Raw genomic sequence first — 17,565 nt, forward strand, 5'->3', positions numbered from 1 at the left:
ACACATAGGATTCAAACTGCCTCTAGCCACTGGGCTAGCTCAGTGGTCTAGTGGTAAGACATCTGCTCTAGAATGCAAAGGTAGTGGGTTTGAATCCCACCTGCGTCATGTGCCTGTGGAAATATATCGGTGTAAAAAGAGTATAAAACAAACAATAAACCACTCAGATACAATATAGGATGGACTGATTTGCTTAATACCTTGCTTCTATATCAGCACCAGCTGCAATTAGAGCTAGCACACACTTCGCATGACCCTCTGTAGCTGCTAGATGTAACGGAGAATTAGAGTTTTCATCTTCATCATTGATTCCTGTAATGTCTTGACGTACAAGCTCATTTAGAGTGCTGTGAACAGAAAAAACATATCTCAATAGAGGGTTGCACTGATGGGAGGAAAATCTTATCAATTTCTGCTGGGACTGAAGAGTGGAGAAAAATGCAATTAAGACAACAACATAAGTATTGCAGTAGTGTAATTAAAATCTTTCACAAATCTTCAGAAAACTGTCAACTGTACAAAGTGATCCATTTTGTAACTAACAGGTTTTTTTATTGAAAGCTAGTCCTTTCTGTGGCTGAAGCTGATGCTTTAAATAACCTCAATAAAAATAATCTACAAAAGAAAGACATTCCAACAATGCTCCAAAATGCCATAAGTTTGATATTTGCTTACTGGACTCGTCCATGCTTAGAAGCAAGGTGTAACGCTGTCTGCTCCTCCTCATTCTTAGCTTCAAGACTGGCTCCTCTTTCCAGTAAAATCTATCATGAAAGTACACAAAAATATCACCATAAATTGAATAACCCCAAATCAATCGAGAAACTGGTATTAGCTGTTGCAAACAACTTACCAACCAAATTGCCCCATGGTTTAAAGGCAAACAATAGTTAATGGCCTGGCGTTTCGACCGACCCTAAAAGAGTCTTTCTCGAAGGCAAAATGACAACACAACAGACATGAACAGGTTGTAACATACCCAAAACAATTGATTAGTTGTAATACTTACACAACAAGTGATTTTATAAGTACAAAACTGCTCATTGTATGGTAACAAATTGCTTCTCACTTACCTCAAGCTCACATAATTAATGTTAAATGATTAAGGTAGTACCTTGACTATTTGGATGTAACCTTTCTCAGCAGCAATGTGTAAGGGTGTGTTATTGTAGCGATCTGATTCCATCAATAGCTTCTTGGCTTTGTGTTTACGATGGTCAAGCAGAACCTGCAACGAAAGAAAACAAATTCAGTTCTCTTTTTAGATAGTTTAATTAGATTTGTTTGTTTCTTTTATATTCTTGGCAAACGGCCAAATTAAAGTAAAAACTACAGTTCATACAAAAATTAGTTTACATACAAAAAAGTTACAATATAAAAATATACAGCTTACAATGAAATAGCTCAAACCTTGATCTGCAGATTGGCTTGGTGGTATTTTTCCCAGCCTTTTACCCTGGTTCAAATCCCACCTTGGACAGAGCCTCCAATTTGGATTAAATTTTCAGTCCCAACCTGATTGAGTGTTTTTTTCTTCTAAAACTTAATATTTCTACATTGTTTCTCAACACAGGTATCTTCAGCCTATTGCTTGTTGCTTTCTTGGTTCAAGTACCCGAAAGATTGAAAATAAAATGAAAATAAATTAACTCAGCTTACAGTTAAAGCCTGGACTTCATTTTCTTGAGCAGCCCAATAGACAGCACTCTTCTCATGTTTATCAACAGCTCGAATATTTCCACCACGTTTAAGGAGTTCAGCTATTGTTGCACTGTGTCCATTACTTGCAGCTATTAGCAATGGGGTGAAGTTGTCCTTATCACGACGCTCTAACTTGGCTCCACTGTAACAATAACAAAATGATTCAAGTAAATTGATGTAAGCTACAACTGTAGTGGCGTGTTAAAAACTCAAATCCTGGAATTTCTGATCAGCAGAGTGTGGGTTTGAGTCCCGGTCATGAAACTTTTAAGCAAGAGTTAGACACTTAACCTAACCATTATTGCTTCGTCCTTCGAGTGGGACGCAAAGCCGTAGGTCTTGTGTGTTGTATAGGGCACATAGAAGAACCCAGTGCAACTACCGTTAAGAGAAGCGGTTCACTCTGGTGTTTCTAGTTTGATTGGCACTTTGATTTGACAGCACCTTGGTCTCACACTTCAAAGCGTAGCTCTGCATACCTTGCAAGAAAAAATACTGGGTGCTTTCAGACACCCATCAGGTGCGATAGCTCTATAACAACTGCCTAGTAATAGTTCATTATAAAGTCGAGAATCCGACATGTGAAGTTTTCTACGAGAATAAAACCTAGTCCAATATGTACCTCTTTATCAGGAACTCTACCACATGCTGCCGGTTGAATGCACAGGCACGATGAAGCGCTGTGGCTCGTTCTGCATTAAGGGCATCAATCCTTGCTCCTCGCTGCAGCAACAGCTTAACAATGTTAAGATGACCGGCGGCTGCTGCTACATGAAGGGATGTATTACGCTGATAATCAAAGGTGTTCACATTGGCACCTGTAAATCAACATCATGTAGAATAAGAGAGTGTAAACTTTGTGAACTATCTAAGACTAGTGTATGGAAAAGACAAAAGGCAGAGAATTTCAATTGGGGGGGGGGGGGTTATAAAGATAAGATAATATAAAAGTTAAAAATCAAGCTCTCTATAAGATAGATTTGGTTACAAGCAAAGAAGATAGTTAAAGATATACACTTGTTTAAAAATATTAGTTACCTTTCTCCAGACACATCTGCACAATCTCCTGTTTCCCACTATCAACTGCAACATGGATGGCTGTGTTCAATTCCACATCACGGTCTGTTAACATCTGTAACATTCACATAATGTGTATAAATCAACTCTCAAAATAAGTAAAAAAACAACACAGTCACAATCTGCTTTAAAGCATAATAGCAAACCTGTAGTCTTGTTTTGATTAAAAGTAATGAACAATGTCATAGACAAGAAAACCGACAAAAGTTTTCGCCAAACAGATTGCATAGAATTTGCTTCATATTATTTGCTGCCAGCCATTAGGCTACTATTTCATGATTTTTACCTGGCTCAATATTCCTTGGTTCTCCCCAGCAGCGAACAGCAGTTGGACGATTTTGATATGGCCTTCTGTGCAGGCAACTAACAATGGGGTATTGTTCTCCTCATCACAGCATCTCAGTTGCGCCCCTTTTTCGATCAGCATTTTGGCGACTTCCAGATTGCCATGGGTACAGGCCATATGAAGAGGAGTCATTAACTGCTTGTCTACTGCCTGTAGGTTAAAGGTCAGTCAAATACTTGAACTTGGTTTAACTATGGCATGTTTTATTCGAATAGCTTTTTTAAAGAAACTGAGAAAGACTATTTTAAACTGAGAAATACCTCAAAGAGAATCTTGTTGGAAGAAAGAAGTTCCTTCGCAGCGATATCATTTCCCCTCATAGCTGCAAAATGCAGCGGACTTTGACCATAGATATCTTGTGCGTTTATATCAGCACCAGCAGACTCCAAGAATGTAATGATACCAGTTGTTTCATCAGTAGCATCTTCATCATCCTCATCATCGTCTTCGTTACCGCCATCTTGACCCGATACCACAGCCGTAGCCGTTGCTTTATTAGGACGCTTGCACCGAGCAGCAAAGTGGATAGGTGTTGTGTTATCATCACCTTTGTTTCCAGGGTCTAGGGATCAAAGATAATCCTGTATAATTAATCTCAATGTGTATTAGGATGGATTGATTTGGATTATATCAACTGAATTAGTTGCTTAAACGAGGCTTTGAAATATGTAGGCTGTTTGACCCACTTCAGGACGCCCAGTGCACTTACAGGCACCCGTCCTGTCTGTCATTTTGGGAGTCAAAACTTAGACAGAGGAGTCGATTCCCAAATGGCAGAAATTGTAGGTGCATTAGATGGAATGCATTCCGCGTTGTGCAAGGAACCAGTTGGATGGCAACAAACCATTTCCACAGAGTGATAATGTGTAGAGCAGTAAAATGGTACTTCTGATATCAGGCTTATGAACTTTGAACTCAACAAACTGCTGAAGTTGCCAACAAGAAACTGAACAAACTGAAAGATTTTACCTAAAAAACAACACTCTGATCCCATATTGTAGTGTGTGCTCCAGCATTGGGAACTTGTTAATGACTTTGTTCCCTTTTGACACCAAACAAAGATTGTTTGAATAATTCGCAAGACTTGAGTACATATCTAATGAGTTGGGAACAAGAAAATCATTCAGTTCAAGATGTGATGCCACTTACTGGAACTGTGGGAGACCTTTGGGGGCGCTAGAAGGCTCAGACTCACCAGGTTAATAAATACATTTTTAAAAGATGTGGTAAGTCTGCTGCCACCTAGCATTCAAAAGTCCCCCGTTAGTGAAATAAAGAAAGCTGAAGTGGAGACTCCCAATTGCCCAATAATGTTCTCTACCTGCTTGGTGTTTGATGAGTAGTTTAACAATCTCGATGTGGTTGTAACGTGCTGCATAGTGGAGAGCACTCAGATTATTCTCATCTAGTTTGTTAACACGGCGACGTTTATTGGAGCCAATCTGCTCCAAATATCGCCGCATCGTCTCCACTTCTCCATCTCTGGCTGCCTGAGGAATGAGGAGAACAATTTTACAAAATAATGGTCGCTATTCATCCTATTCCATAAGAGTGTCAATTGGGAAGATTCTCTGCACCAAAAATTATGACATTGTTGGGGGTACATGTATGCTGCAAATGATTGTCATTAATACTTGCTTTATGATTGTAAAATGGGACAGTTACATCCAAGACTAATCTTGAACAGCCAGTTATTTCTACAGACACCCACACACACCAACTTATTCTAACCCCATAAATTCTTTTTGTTCATCCATTGCCTGGACTTTTTGTTAGTGATGTCCCTACTGATTTTAGCGAGGTGCCCGGTTCCCTTTTGTTACAGTCTTCAGTATCAAGGAGTTGACACAACTTTCTAACTGTCATTTCTGAACAAAGAATGTTTCTTTGTGCTTCCGATTTGTTATAATCAAACATATTATTTTATTTTCAGTTACACATCAAGTTATTTAAAAAATAAACTCTAACCAAATCAAATGAGTGTTTTCTCGTTGTAGGCTAAACCCAATAAATTGAAAATGATATAGTCTAAAATAAAACTTCTATTTGTTTGTGTGATGTTTTACATGCTCATTAGAGATGACTTGATAATTTGATCAACATACAAATATTTAAAACTGCCATCAATCAAATATGTGTGATAAACAATCTAAAAGTAGCCCCCTATTGACCCCTTGCACGTGCGTCACACGCGGCGACCATGTTGGTGGGCAGTTAGGTTTACGTGTATTAACGCCGCATCGCCTAAAATGCACACTTCACTGCATAACGCACAGCATAGAGTTATATAGAGATATATGAAAACGCACAGTGCAATTGCCCACCAGTATGGCGCATTCAAGATTTTTCTTCTTTGTCAGGTGAAATGGGTCAATAAACACTTCCCCAAATGAGCGTGTTTTCTATAAATCATTAGTCTCATACTCCTACTCTGACTAAGGACTAACAGAGAAGTAGATGTCTTTCCATGGTTCTTTCAAATTTGATTGAGGGCATCAACAGTATGCAATGGTTGGATGGGTGATCAAACATTAGTACAACAAGACTAATCTATCAAACTAATAAACCCCAGATGACTGTGGTTCTTCTCTGTATAAGGGTTTGTTTGTATAGGTATAACATCCCACTATCTCAAGGGGGCCATTGTATAATGTGTGGATATCATAGCATGCTCAATCATCAATGCTAAGATTAATGAGAAATGGACTTTGGTTTTTAATCATCTAAAGTGGCACCATCCATTTTTTGCTGTTTTTTAAACATTTTTAATGAATTTTGACAGATCATTGCTGATTTAAATTGAAAAGTATAAAACAACTTTCGCATTCATGCTAAGGGCAATGCACAAAATATACAATCCATGTGCAGAATTATAAATTGTGAAGCAATGTTAATTAACTACCACTAATCATATTGCATCCATGAACACTTTAATCTTTTCTGAACCTTGATGTAAATGTAGTACAGAACTGAAATCAATTTTGGGGGTCAAATCGGCCAAAAAGTTTACCTATAACTTCTTTTTATTTATTATGTACACAGATTACCTTGTCTTACTAACTACTCTTATTAAAATTAATATGATAAGTTTAAAGATTATTTTCCTCATGGCCACTTTAATGTGATTAATTTGTTCAAAAGCTGAATGCTAAATCTAATAGTGAATCCTTTTATCATGCAGCATATAAGCCTACTTTGAATTAATCATACTGATGGCCATAACCCAAGTATCTAAATGAATTGGCAGTTGGCCTACATCACGTCCATTCATGTTACATTTGCAACCTGTTTATTTGACTAGACAGTTTGTTGGTATGTTCAGGATATGAACTATTGGTTTCTAGCCAACAATTCCCTTTCATCTCACTGAGTCAGAATCTATACACAAACTTTTGTACCCTTGACCTCAAAAATAAAAAAACACCAAATTGAATAAGTTCAACTAAGCATAAAATTGAAATCAGGAACTAAATCGAAACAAGTGTAAAGTAAACAGCGAATCCTATAAAATCAGTTTTTCAAAAGCTTTTTTGTTTTTTGTTTTTTTCCTGTAGTTTTTCTGTGCATGGCATCCATTTCGCATTTGAATGGCAGCCTTTGATTTCCAGCATTTCAAATACAACTTTGTGATTTGTATCACTTAATTTCATGGTTATTGTGGTTTTTAATTATATTTTGTGCATCTATTTGTGTAAAGCTACAAAGAGCTTGTTTTACTATAGTATTATTATTATTACTAATTTCATTGTGAATATTAGCATTTTCGTTGTTATGAAATATGCACCCATGGTAACAAATTGCAGGTAGACAGGATGTCATGAATAAATTGCAAAACTTCCCTATTTCATGTGGAATATTGACTTGTGAAAAGCTAATGGACTAGTGAAATAACAAGTTATCCTGCTGGCTAGTTACTAAGTAAGAAGGTTAAGGGCAAACCCTGTATCCATAGATGCATGGAGGAAGGAAAAGATAAATCAATTTTCAATGCCATATTTCCAGGTTATTTGATCTGTTACTTTAACTTGTATTTAATGAGCGTCTTCCCACCTTATTTAATCACATAAAATAATATTTTTCAAAAGGAGAAAAACATGCAATAATGTGGAAAACATAACAGTTACCCTTCCTCAACACACTCTGTACTCCAAGGCATTAGTAGGCTATGATTCATGATCAGAATGAATCACATTTTCCATGCAGGTTGTATGCAATCAGGGTTTACACAGTGATGGGGCATTTTATCAACGATCAATCATTGATATGAAGACAGTAAACCAGTGGCAGCTTGGTCAGTGATGGGGGGATTGCAAAGTAAAATGTTAAATGTTATATTTAAGCTTGGGCGATATTGATTTATTTTATTCACGATATATTGCGGACAATATATCACGATCTTCGATATAATCGCGATTAATTAAATTTGACATCATCAGTTCTCAAACTCCCAGTGAAAGTTGTAGAAGAGACAGTCTCAGCAAAAGAGAGGTGTTCTAATGACCTATTCTTCTGGTTTTACTCCAAACATATGGGGTGCAAGCAGCGGCGTAACTAGACATTTTCATTTGGTGGGGCAAGTGGGGGCAAAGATTTAATTTGGGGGGGGCCAAAGAAGTGCAAGATTATTATTAAATATGTTAACTGATATATAGTTGATACACACCAATGCAGTCCTAAAACAGTCTACCTGGTCAGCACAGCAGGTAACAAAAGATTGCGAAAACAACAAAATCTTAGAGAACTTGTCATTTTGTATTTTATAAGATAAAACTTTTCGACTGTATAAAAGGATTAAATTACCAACTGTGATCAACTGTGGGTGTGTAAATACCCAAAACATAATAATATTAGGCCAAGTAAAAATAGAAAAATAGAAATGTTTAGCGTCCCCGCCCGACACCTTTTTTTTCTTAAGTTTTTTTTATGCACATTATTCTTTTTGTTTTTGTTTTGAAAAAGGGTTACTTTAAATGATCTCAGCAAAAAAAAAACAATCTGTATGTCTTGTCTGAATGCCTGGACCAAACTGTTTCATTAATGTTTTGTGTATTTCAGCAGCAGAAAATACAATGGATATTTGACATTCATGGCGGCCATCTTGAAATAAAAAATAAAAAGCCCCTCCTCCTTCCTTTTTTTGAGAAACCCAGATACTAAACATGTTTCTTTTTGTTACTCGGCCTTATTGTAACAAGTGTAAGCCATCAAAAAAAAAAAAAAAAAAATACAGGATTGAAATTGTGGGTGTTTAATAATCACATTTTAGTTATGAAACGGATATTTCAAATAGGCCTTCCTCTAAATTGCAGCGCTTGCTTCAAAGGAGAAGAAATGGTCTAAGCAACCTTATTCGCTGGCCATTTTGCTGTAGTAAATTTCTCTGTAGTGCATCGGACCATGGTTCTACCTCCATGATCTGACTAAGTTGTGTTAACGGAGCTATTGGTCTGCATTCAGACCACTTTGTCACATCCTGTACTCTCTGTAACCGCAAAACCACAACAAACATTTACCGCCAATACGATCGCGCGCGCGTTTCCACGCATTTTTCATGTTATAGTCCACATACTGAAATGAATAAAAGTTTTCATTTTTATGGCAGCATTTTATGCAGTTTTAAACGATTTATATATTAGGAATATAAGAATATACTTTTCTCTGATTCCATATGGGGGGGCAAGAGGGGGGGGGGGCAAGGGTTCTGAGCGGGGGGGCGCCGGCCCACCCTGCCCCCCCTCTGGTTACGCCACTGGGTGCAAGATGTCTCACCTAGAAAATACATCCCGATATTGCGATATTTAATTGATATCGCGATATATTGATATTTCGATTAAAAACAAATCGATCCGATATCGAAATCGTTTCCAAGTTATTATCGCGATATTCGATAATATCGTGATATCGCCCAAGCTTAGTTATATTAATTGTATTGTAGATCACACTCAATGACTGTGTTTTCTTTTACAAACTGTTTGGTTAGTTTCTATCGAAAGTCACTTTTCCAGTCATAAGGATTTTCAAAAATTCTTATCAGATTTCATTTTGGCTTTGGGGTTGTCATGGTTACTTTTTATTTGTGATATAATCAGAATTGATCCCTTGCACGCACGTCACACGCGGCGACTGTGCCACGCTCACCAAATTGGAGGGCAATAGGTTTAGGTGTAAACGCTATGTGGCCTAAAATGCGCACTTCTACCTTACATACACCCCAACCACCGCTATCCCAACCCCGACCACGCCCCCACCAGCTTTCCCCAGCCTGCTCCATGAATATCATACAATAATACAGTAATGACAAGAATCACACAAAAATTCCATTTAATATAAAAACTAATTCAAATCACAATATGGTTCAAAATACTTTTTTAAGCCTCCTGGGATAGGCCTACAAGGGGTTACCTACTAATTGACTGGGTCGATGGTCTCGCAGCTGGTATGAACAATTATAAAGTGTTGCTGCACAGAAAAATGTGTGTTCCAAATGTGTGCAGTGAAACTGTTTTCGGTTAGATATGCTTTAAAAATAATAATCAGTCAATTTTCCAAAGCAGACTGCCCCTTTTTCATTCATTCAAAAAACAAAATAGCATCTTTTATGATTGCTTTCGGTAACAAATGAGTGAATAAATTTAGTTTATTTATTATGCATATATGATATATACCTGATGTATACTGATGAGATTGGCAAGATCTTCAATACTTTCAGATGCTGCCAGTCCTCCTCCTAGACCATCTGCAGCATCCAGCTCTGCCTGTGTAGGCCAGTTACGAGCATAATTTTTGGCTCTACGATTCGAATCATCATCACTATCTCCACTTCCATGCTGTCTCTGCCATGCACTCATCTCCACCGTGTCTTCACGGTCCAGTCCGCCGTTGAATGTCGGCATATTCCCGGTAGATGATGACACGGATGCTAACCTGTTGTCACTACTCCTCGGGGAGCTCTCGCTGCGTGATGGCGATGGCGACGGGGCAACCTTACCAGACCTCACTGTTGACACTCTAGTCGGTCTTAAATCCACTTTACTTATGCTTGCAATACTACCCTTGGACGCAGAAGATCGTATTTCAGAACTACTAGAATCCTTGGCAGTTAGCCAAGCCTGAGTAATGGATTGTTTTCTTGATGTGTTTCCGGAAACGTCGCCAAAATCACCGGGAAGATCGTCGTCATCGACGGGTGCCGCGTAGGCGATAGGTGGTAGGTCCTTTGCTGCTTCGGCCACAAGCAATGCCTCTGTGTCACTGTCACAGGAAAGATCAGAGATAGGGCAATTTCCTTTATTATCGTCCTGTGAGAATATCTGGCTCATGACCTCTGCTGCTGAATATTCAACGGCTAGTTGTTATAAATAAGGCGTGCCACTGCCAGCTAAACATAACACGATTATCTTATATCTTTCTCTATGGTAATATGTGACACCAACATGATAGCGAATTTACTCAAGCGTTAAGTTATGAGGGTCATTGATTGGCAACCTGCACGGGACACCTGCACTGGGTACTGTAGTTGCACTCTGGACCTTTGCTGCCAACGTCATAGTTAGACTTGACCCAGTCTACCATCGTTTATCAACTCGTCTCTTTTGTGTGCCCCCACCCCCCCCCCCCCCCCCCCGGATTATGGTATACAAACTTAGAACTTATATTTAAAATAATAGACAAAATGTTTCGCAAATTGTCCCAATCCTCCATAATTTCACAACCCATTCAACTATTGTGGACACCGCACTGTTTAGTGTTTCCATTGAGGTATTGTGTTACCATGGAGAACAAAGGCTCATCCAACTTGACCTTCACAATAAAAGCTCAGGGTAACTACGGGAAGAAGAACAAAATTTAACGTATTAATAATTGTTAATTTTAGCTGATGAAAAGGACAATCTATCAATAGTTGTTCCATAAGTTTAGTTTCCAATGGAGGTAGAAAAAGACAATAGCCAGGTTTAAGCCCTAAAATGCTCGGCCATCATTCATTAATCTAACCTGTGAACATTTAAATGGATCAGTTAATATGTCCACGTATATAGAGGAGAGGAAGAGTAATCTGTTAGAAACAGAAACGTTTCTCACATTGAAATGTTTTTTAATCCCTCTCTCTGAAGTTATCATGGTCATTATTTTTCGGAGTAAGAAGGCTAATTAGGCAAATTGTGGCAAGTATAGTTTTTAAGACAGTGGACACTATTGGTAATTGTCATGTAAAAGACCAGTCTTCTCACTTGGTGTATCTCAAGATATACATAAAATAACCAACCTGTGAAAATTTGAGCTCAATCGGTCGTCGAAGTTGCGGGATAACAATGAAAGAAAAAACACTCTTGTCACACGAAGTTGTGTGCTTTCAGATGCTTGATTTCGAGACCTCAAATTCTAAATCTGAGGTCTCGAAATCAAATTCGTAGTACTGCTTTCTCGAAAACTATGTTACTTTAGAGGGAGCCATTTCACGACGTGTTTTATACTATCAACAGCTCCCCATTACTCGTTACCCAAGGTTTTATGCTAATAATTATTTTGAGTAACTACCAATAGTGTCCACTGCCTTTAATTATTAGAAACATTTACGTTCCACCATATACATCACCCTCAATGCAGGTTCCTTTTTTTTTTAGTTCCCTCTTTTGACTCGAATGGTTTCTCAAACTAGACACTGGTTATTAGTTTCTATTTGTTTTGCTGAACCCTTATCTTACCTGTGTGCTTTGTGACCTCTACCACCGCGAGCCACCCTTAGAGGTCTCAGGATGACTTCTTCATCTTCCTCCATTATCACACACGAAATTGCCTCCTCGTCTAAACAAGAGAATTACTCTAGAGTGAAGTACAACATCCTTCCCACAGCATGGTGTCTTTATTAACAAACCACTATTTATTAATAACTTGATATGATACCAACAAGTGGATTTTGATCACTCAGCTCATCTTGGTTTGGAGTGAATGAAGACGATGAGGTGCGGAAAGATGAATCTCCACTCGCTATAAGTAGCGTGTGAAGGCATGCACTATGTGGGTGTTTCTCCTTATTATCCTCAGTGTGACGTTGTCTCAGCATCGCACACATATTTTATCTCATTTCGCTTGATTTACAGAATGTTCGCCCTCAATGTGAAGGTTAATGCTTTCGGCAAGTTCACAATCAACATAACCATGTACATTATTCATTCCTCTGAGTCAGTTAGTACATAACGAAATGCAGTCTCTTTGAGCAAATTGTCCGCACACGACAAGATAATGTACAGCTTATGAATTGGCCTAGAAACTACCATCCTCAAGAGTGGTGTCAATCGCACCCTTGCACTCGCCATTATTAGCCTGCCTCCCTGCAGTTACCATAGCAACTCTATTGATATGATGCCGCTGAGATGATTAGGATCGCAATTATGGCAATAATGACACCATCCACTGTGGACAGTTATCTTTGGAAAAAAACATCCTGCACTAAATGCAATAAAATCATATGACATTTAATATAATCGTGATACAGTTTACTTATGGGAGTCATCTAGAATCGCTTTTATTACATTTGGATGCTTGCTGCACCTAAATAATATTGAGGCCAAAGTGTTTATGCCTCGTTGACGATGGCATTTATACCGATAGGCCTATTTGAGGTGAAATGCTTTCAATATGTTATGATTATAGTTTATTCATAGTTTGGTTTAACTCATACTCTCGTTTTCAATTCTGCATCATTCAACCATAAATAAATCTTTAGCCGTCACGTTTAGGTTATTGATTTGAAGTTGAAACATCAAGAAATGGTGTTTGTATGTGTGGTTTTCATCGCGTTGTCAGGCTTATTTCGATGGCGGCAATCGGAATATTTAAAGGAGGTTTTTGGGGCCCTCAATTACTTTTCTGACTTCACTTTTGATCTGACGAGAACATTTGCCAGAGAAATTAAGTAGTGGGCGTTCAGATTGGAGCTAACCATATTTTGGGGGTTTATTTTAAAACTATACATTTTTTCATGGTTTCGTGGGCGCCCGATTAGCCACATCGTCGCGTTATGTTAATTGATTTGTCAACTGGGCGTGGTTATTTGACCTATTTAAAATGGAGCAACGACACAACATGAATTACTAGTTGGCCTATAATATGTATAGCATTGTGCTTATGGGGATGAATCATACAGCTATAGCTCTATGGGGTGAATAGAAACATTTGTGTACTTGCTTCCAAGTGTTCTAAAAATATTGATAAAAAAAAAAGTTGATTTAGGATAGCAAAACTGAACAGTCGGAAAATTCAAAACAATCAAATTGTCATCCTATGTTAAACGTATGCAACAATGTGTTTTATTAACAAATAATTGGGAGAAGTCAAAATAATAATCCAAAGTATGATAAATAAATTTGACAAATTGCAGGTCAGCTGCTAATAAGTTTTATTCACGCTCACATTTTAAAACACGGCCAAAAAGACAAATTTATGTTAATTCACACATGATGGTCAAAATGGTATAAAAACCTTTTATTCTAAAACAAAGCACACTTAGTGGTGTTCGATTGGTTTTGGGAAAGAAAAACGCTAAATACCGTTCCAGTATAGTCAACAGCATACAACATAGTTTAAAAACCTTTGCTATAAAGCCAGGTTTTCATCAAGACTATTGTGCGTTTTCAAATGTGTAAAATTAACTCAAACTTGGCGACATTTCAGATGGAAACACTTTAGTATTGGCAGGTAGAACACTTTTATGAAGTTTGTTAAAAGAAAACTTTCAAATGTTGTTTTACCAGCCAATAAAAATAAACATACAAGTATTTAGTGGTTTACAGTAAATGTTAATAAATCACTAGCTGTCAGGTGGAAACTAACTGTAATGTAATAAAATGTATTAAACTTAAACAAGTCCTTACACTTTCACTGACTTTAACACACACATAAATTTACTTAGAAACTGTTACAACAAAATGGTTATTGTGAAATTTGGGACATAATCATAAAATATTAAAGTACAGCAAAATTTATTTCTTAAAAATATTTAAAGAAGGTATCTTTGAAAACACTACGCAAACATGTTGTGTGTTTTGCTCCAGCAGTTTTTCTACGGGATACCACCCACCCAACCAGTCAAGTTCCAACACTCCACGGTTATGCTCTTTTTGAAGATTCATCTCACATTGACAGATACCATACTATCATGCCAAGAAATCCTCTTCATGATTTGTACAGACTTGTGTCAATGAGAGCCCACACATTTGTCGTAAGTCAATGTTCCCTGTGCAATGAAATGTAAATCCTGCATTTCTGACCGACAGGTATTAGTATATTATTGTACAGATACTATTCTACTATGAACCAATTTCCTAGTGTAACCTCCAACACACTTGTATGAGGAATAGTAAGAAGAAATACAAAGTCACTGTCTACAGTCTTTATCAAGATCTACTTGACTCGTTTTGCGCCTTTATCAAAATCCTCCTTGTTTAACCGATATCCCCAATGCTGCAACGTTTGCCTTACTACCGGTGAAACACCAAAGTTGTCAAAGGCATTCCCGCTGCGTACACACTTTGCAATAAGGTTGTTCCTCCAGCGACCTTTGAACCCAGCACATCTTGACCATCGACCTATCTGTCTTTCATCATCATCACTGCGTCTTCCCAGGTAGAATCTGGATGTCAATATGGACAGAAATGTTCAAGATGTTGTTTCTGAAAACTGCATCATTATGAGCATGAGTAAACTTTTCTTTCATTAATTCTGCTTCCCCACACTGTTATTTGTTCTTGTTCACTGTGATAAGACTGAGGTACAAAGGAATATAAAGCCTTCCTTTAAAAAATAGGAATGAACAACAAGATCAAGAAACAAAACAATAGTACAAATTTGCGCCTTGTTGTGTAGGTTCCTATGTAGTTATTTCTATATCTATCTCCTTGATAGTTCTTTTTCCTTACGAGGCATCTTTAGAATTCTTACCTGCAATACCATTGGAACCAGCCATAGGGGTCTTGTTTACGCATCCAACCACTGCTCTCCCACATGTTTAAGTCTCCTCCACACTTGACTTTATATGTGTTGACTTCTGTGTTATAAGTTGCTGCTGATACCTACACAAGATGGCCAACAATTCATTATTATCAGCTGAATGGCCGACATAGTTTACCATAGATGAGGTCTTACATGGGGAATGACAGAAATATAAATTAATTGTATAATCCCTCACTATGCTCTTGCAGATGAGCACAAGAGTTACTTTACTAATTTATAGACTGTGTAAGTCTTGCACATTGGGCCAAATTGAAGTCTACAACTTTGTTTCCTTCGCACAACTTAAGTATGCTGATAGCGGAGATAACTAAATGTTCAAATACATGCAGGTCTTGCCTTGTATATAGGCTTGGTGCTGTTTTTAACTTCCCATTTACCACAACCCTGTCACCCTAATAATAATTAATAAGACTTGTAATGCGCACATATCCACCATGCTGGGTGTTCAAGGCACAGTAAAAACCCTGCCTGTCTGTTACTGATCCTTGTTTCCTTATTTTCCACCATTTACCCTTTGAGGAATACTGTGCTAGTGTCAAAAAGTGAGGTCATTAACAATGACTTTGTAAAATGTAACAAATTATTGACAATCATCGCTCTATAGATACCTTTTTTGCTATATTGATACCCTCCAGCCAGTCTTGAGGCAGTTCTTTCCATACTCCAGAGTACTTCTCACCTGGAATAAATAATAACCATGAAATAATTATTAGAAAAATCAACGTGTGTAAGTGCAGAAGGTTGTATTTTGATTTTGCAAAAAAGTCATAACTTGTGCATAACGAAAGGGCTATTTTGGGAGACAATGTCTTTGCCAGAGAATTTGACCGGAAACTTTAAATTGTTATCATTAATAGAAGAATTACTTCTGTGCTAAATGGAGACTTTATTTTGACCCTAGGTGGCAGCAGATTTAAATCCATTGTTCTTGAAAATCAACACAAGCTGAGATACTGTGTATGTCTCATCTGATGCCACCTCTTGTTCCAAAGTCTCTCATTACCTCCCATTTTACTGCTCCGAAAGCTTTATGGTTCCCATGATTAGAATTATCGCAAGAGCATAATTGGGGGGGGGGGGGCGGGTGGAATTACAAGCATCACAACACCTTACCTGTGACACCTGATTTGATGGGACGATAGTAAGTCCCACCAAAGCTACCTGCTTGCAGTATCTCTGCTGGCGTCATATTAGGGTAGATATCTGGGCAGTCTTCAAAGATGCATTCTCCCTTTTTGTTTCGTTTTGGCATGGGTGCTGTGTAACCTTCTCTCTGGCGTACCTCCTCCTCAAATGCCGTTGGTCCTTTTATGAGAATGGAAACTTATTTCAGTTTAATCGTGCATATTTGAAAAGAATGGAATGAGTCAATGAACATTAAGAGGTTTTAAAGACAGGTTCTGAAGATAAACTAAATTGAAAAAAGTATTTTAGCCCTTACATTTTATTTGAAATGCGTCGGACAAAAACCCTACAGATAGAGCTATGTGCGACAAATTGCTATTTAAAAACAAAATGTCTGCCATTTTTGTTTATGATAGGTTAAGAAATAGGAATAACTTCTGGATGAACTCTTTGCAAGATTTTAAGCCTGTTACAAGTTACGCAAGTTTTAGAAGTGAAACAAGAATAGATAATACATACATACAGACCTGGAATTCAATCTTTGAAAGGGCAAAGCCATTTTCATTTTGAAAGGGCAAGGCCATTTTAATTTTGAACAGGGCACTCAACATATTTCTTTCCCTGATTTTACCTGAAGTTGTCTTGGCTTCTTTCTTGGCTATTTCTGTGGGTTTCTTATCAGCATCTGATGTACTCTTCTTCGCCTTCTTCTTTGGTTCTTCATCTGATTTACCAGATGCTTTTCTCTTTGTTGATGTCTGCGCTGTATCTGTGGATTTCTTAGTGGGACGTCCCATCCTGATTAGTCTACAAACCAGATCAGAGATCAAAGTTGGATCAGGAGTGCAGCTATATGACAAGCCCTGAAGTCAACCCCCACCCCCCCCCCGGGCCCCCAACAATGCCTCATCCCATGAATCCTCCCATGAGGTTCGTTCCGCTATCGTCTCCACGAAAGAGCCTATGGGGCATACGACAAGCTGTGCTGCTTTGTTCAACCTTACCATGAAGCAATACTGCTTTATGCAACGGGAATGCAGAGCACCCTTCCTTTACTCTTCAACAAGGGGTCAGCATTCAGGCTCAGGCATCACAAATAATCACTACGAAAGTAATATGAGACTGACTTCTAAAACATTGAATAGTTTTAATGATGGATTTTCTTACAATGTAAGTTACATGTTACTTTACCTGTTTATATTTCCCCGGACACAAATGTAGCTCAAACACATTCGTCTTTTTTTGAAAACTGCAGTTATGTAACTTCAAGTTTTACCGCGTACCAGACGGAAGAGGGCGCTGTTTAC

At 38.0% G+C, this 17,565-nt stretch overlaps 2 protein-coding genes across 2 annotated transcripts in view; both read right to left on the reverse strand.

Annotated features, from left to right (window-relative positions):
* LOC139946890 (transient receptor potential cation channel subfamily A member 1-like) overlaps positions 1 to 11,915 on the reverse strand; it is a 31,760-nt gene extending 19,845 nt beyond the window's left edge. Inside the window, exons 1-11 of the mRNA XM_071944656.1 lie at positions 11,827 to 11,915; positions 9,790 to 10,375; positions 4,446 to 4,614; positions 3,385 to 3,686; positions 3,065 to 3,274; positions 2,740 to 2,833; positions 2,324 to 2,519; positions 1,660 to 1,843; positions 1,115 to 1,228; positions 676 to 764; positions 201 to 347 (exon numbers count right to left, since the gene is read on the reverse strand). Of these exons, the coding sequence (XP_071800757.1) occupies positions 201 to 347; positions 676 to 764; positions 1,115 to 1,228; positions 1,660 to 1,843; positions 2,324 to 2,519; positions 2,740 to 2,833; positions 3,065 to 3,274; positions 3,385 to 3,686; positions 4,446 to 4,614; positions 9,790 to 10,375; positions 11,827 to 11,900 (2,165 nt within the window). The 5' untranslated portion in view covers positions 11,901 to 11,915. The remainder of the gene's footprint in view (positions 1 to 200; positions 348 to 675; positions 765 to 1,114; positions 1,229 to 1,659; positions 1,844 to 2,323; positions 2,520 to 2,739; positions 2,834 to 3,064; positions 3,275 to 3,384; positions 3,687 to 4,445; positions 4,615 to 9,789; positions 10,376 to 11,826) is intronic.
* Positions 11,916 to 13,503: 1,588 nt separating this feature from the next.
* On the reverse strand, positions 13,504 to 17,538 carry LOC139946914 (uncharacterized). The gene is made up of 6 exons (XM_071944694.1): positions 17,450 to 17,538; positions 16,890 to 17,065; positions 16,247 to 16,438; positions 15,742 to 15,812; positions 15,062 to 15,192; positions 13,504 to 14,753 (listed from the first exon to the last, which is right to left on the reverse strand). The coding sequence occupies exons 1-6, from the start codon at positions 17,488 to 17,490 to the stop codon at positions 14,525 to 14,527; spliced, it is 840 nt and encodes a 279-aa protein (XP_071800795.1). The 5' UTR covers positions 17,491 to 17,538; the 3' UTR covers positions 13,504 to 14,524.
* Between the last annotated feature and the right edge of the window lie 27 nt (positions 17,539 to 17,565).

Source organism: Asterias amurensis, chromosome 14, assembly GCF_032118995.1.
Source record: "Asterias amurensis chromosome 14, ASM3211899v1".
Taxonomy (NCBI): domain Eukaryota; kingdom Metazoa; phylum Echinodermata; class Asteroidea; order Forcipulatida; family Asteriidae; genus Asterias; species Asterias amurensis.

Excerpts from the sequence above, each read along its gene's own strand:
- LOC139946914 (XM_071944694.1), bottom strand. The coding sequence starts at position 17,490 with ATGTGTTTGAGCTACATTTGTGTCCGGGGAAATATAAACAG. Across the intron at positions 17,066-17,449 it reads GTCCGGGGAAATATAAACAG|ACTAATCAGGATGGGACGTC; the intron begins GTAAAGTAACAT and ends TCTGGTTTGTAG. Across the intron at positions 14,754-15,061 it reads TGGTTCCAATGGTATTGCAG|ATTCTACCTGGGAAGACGCA; the intron begins GTAAGAATTCTA and ends ATTGACATCCAG.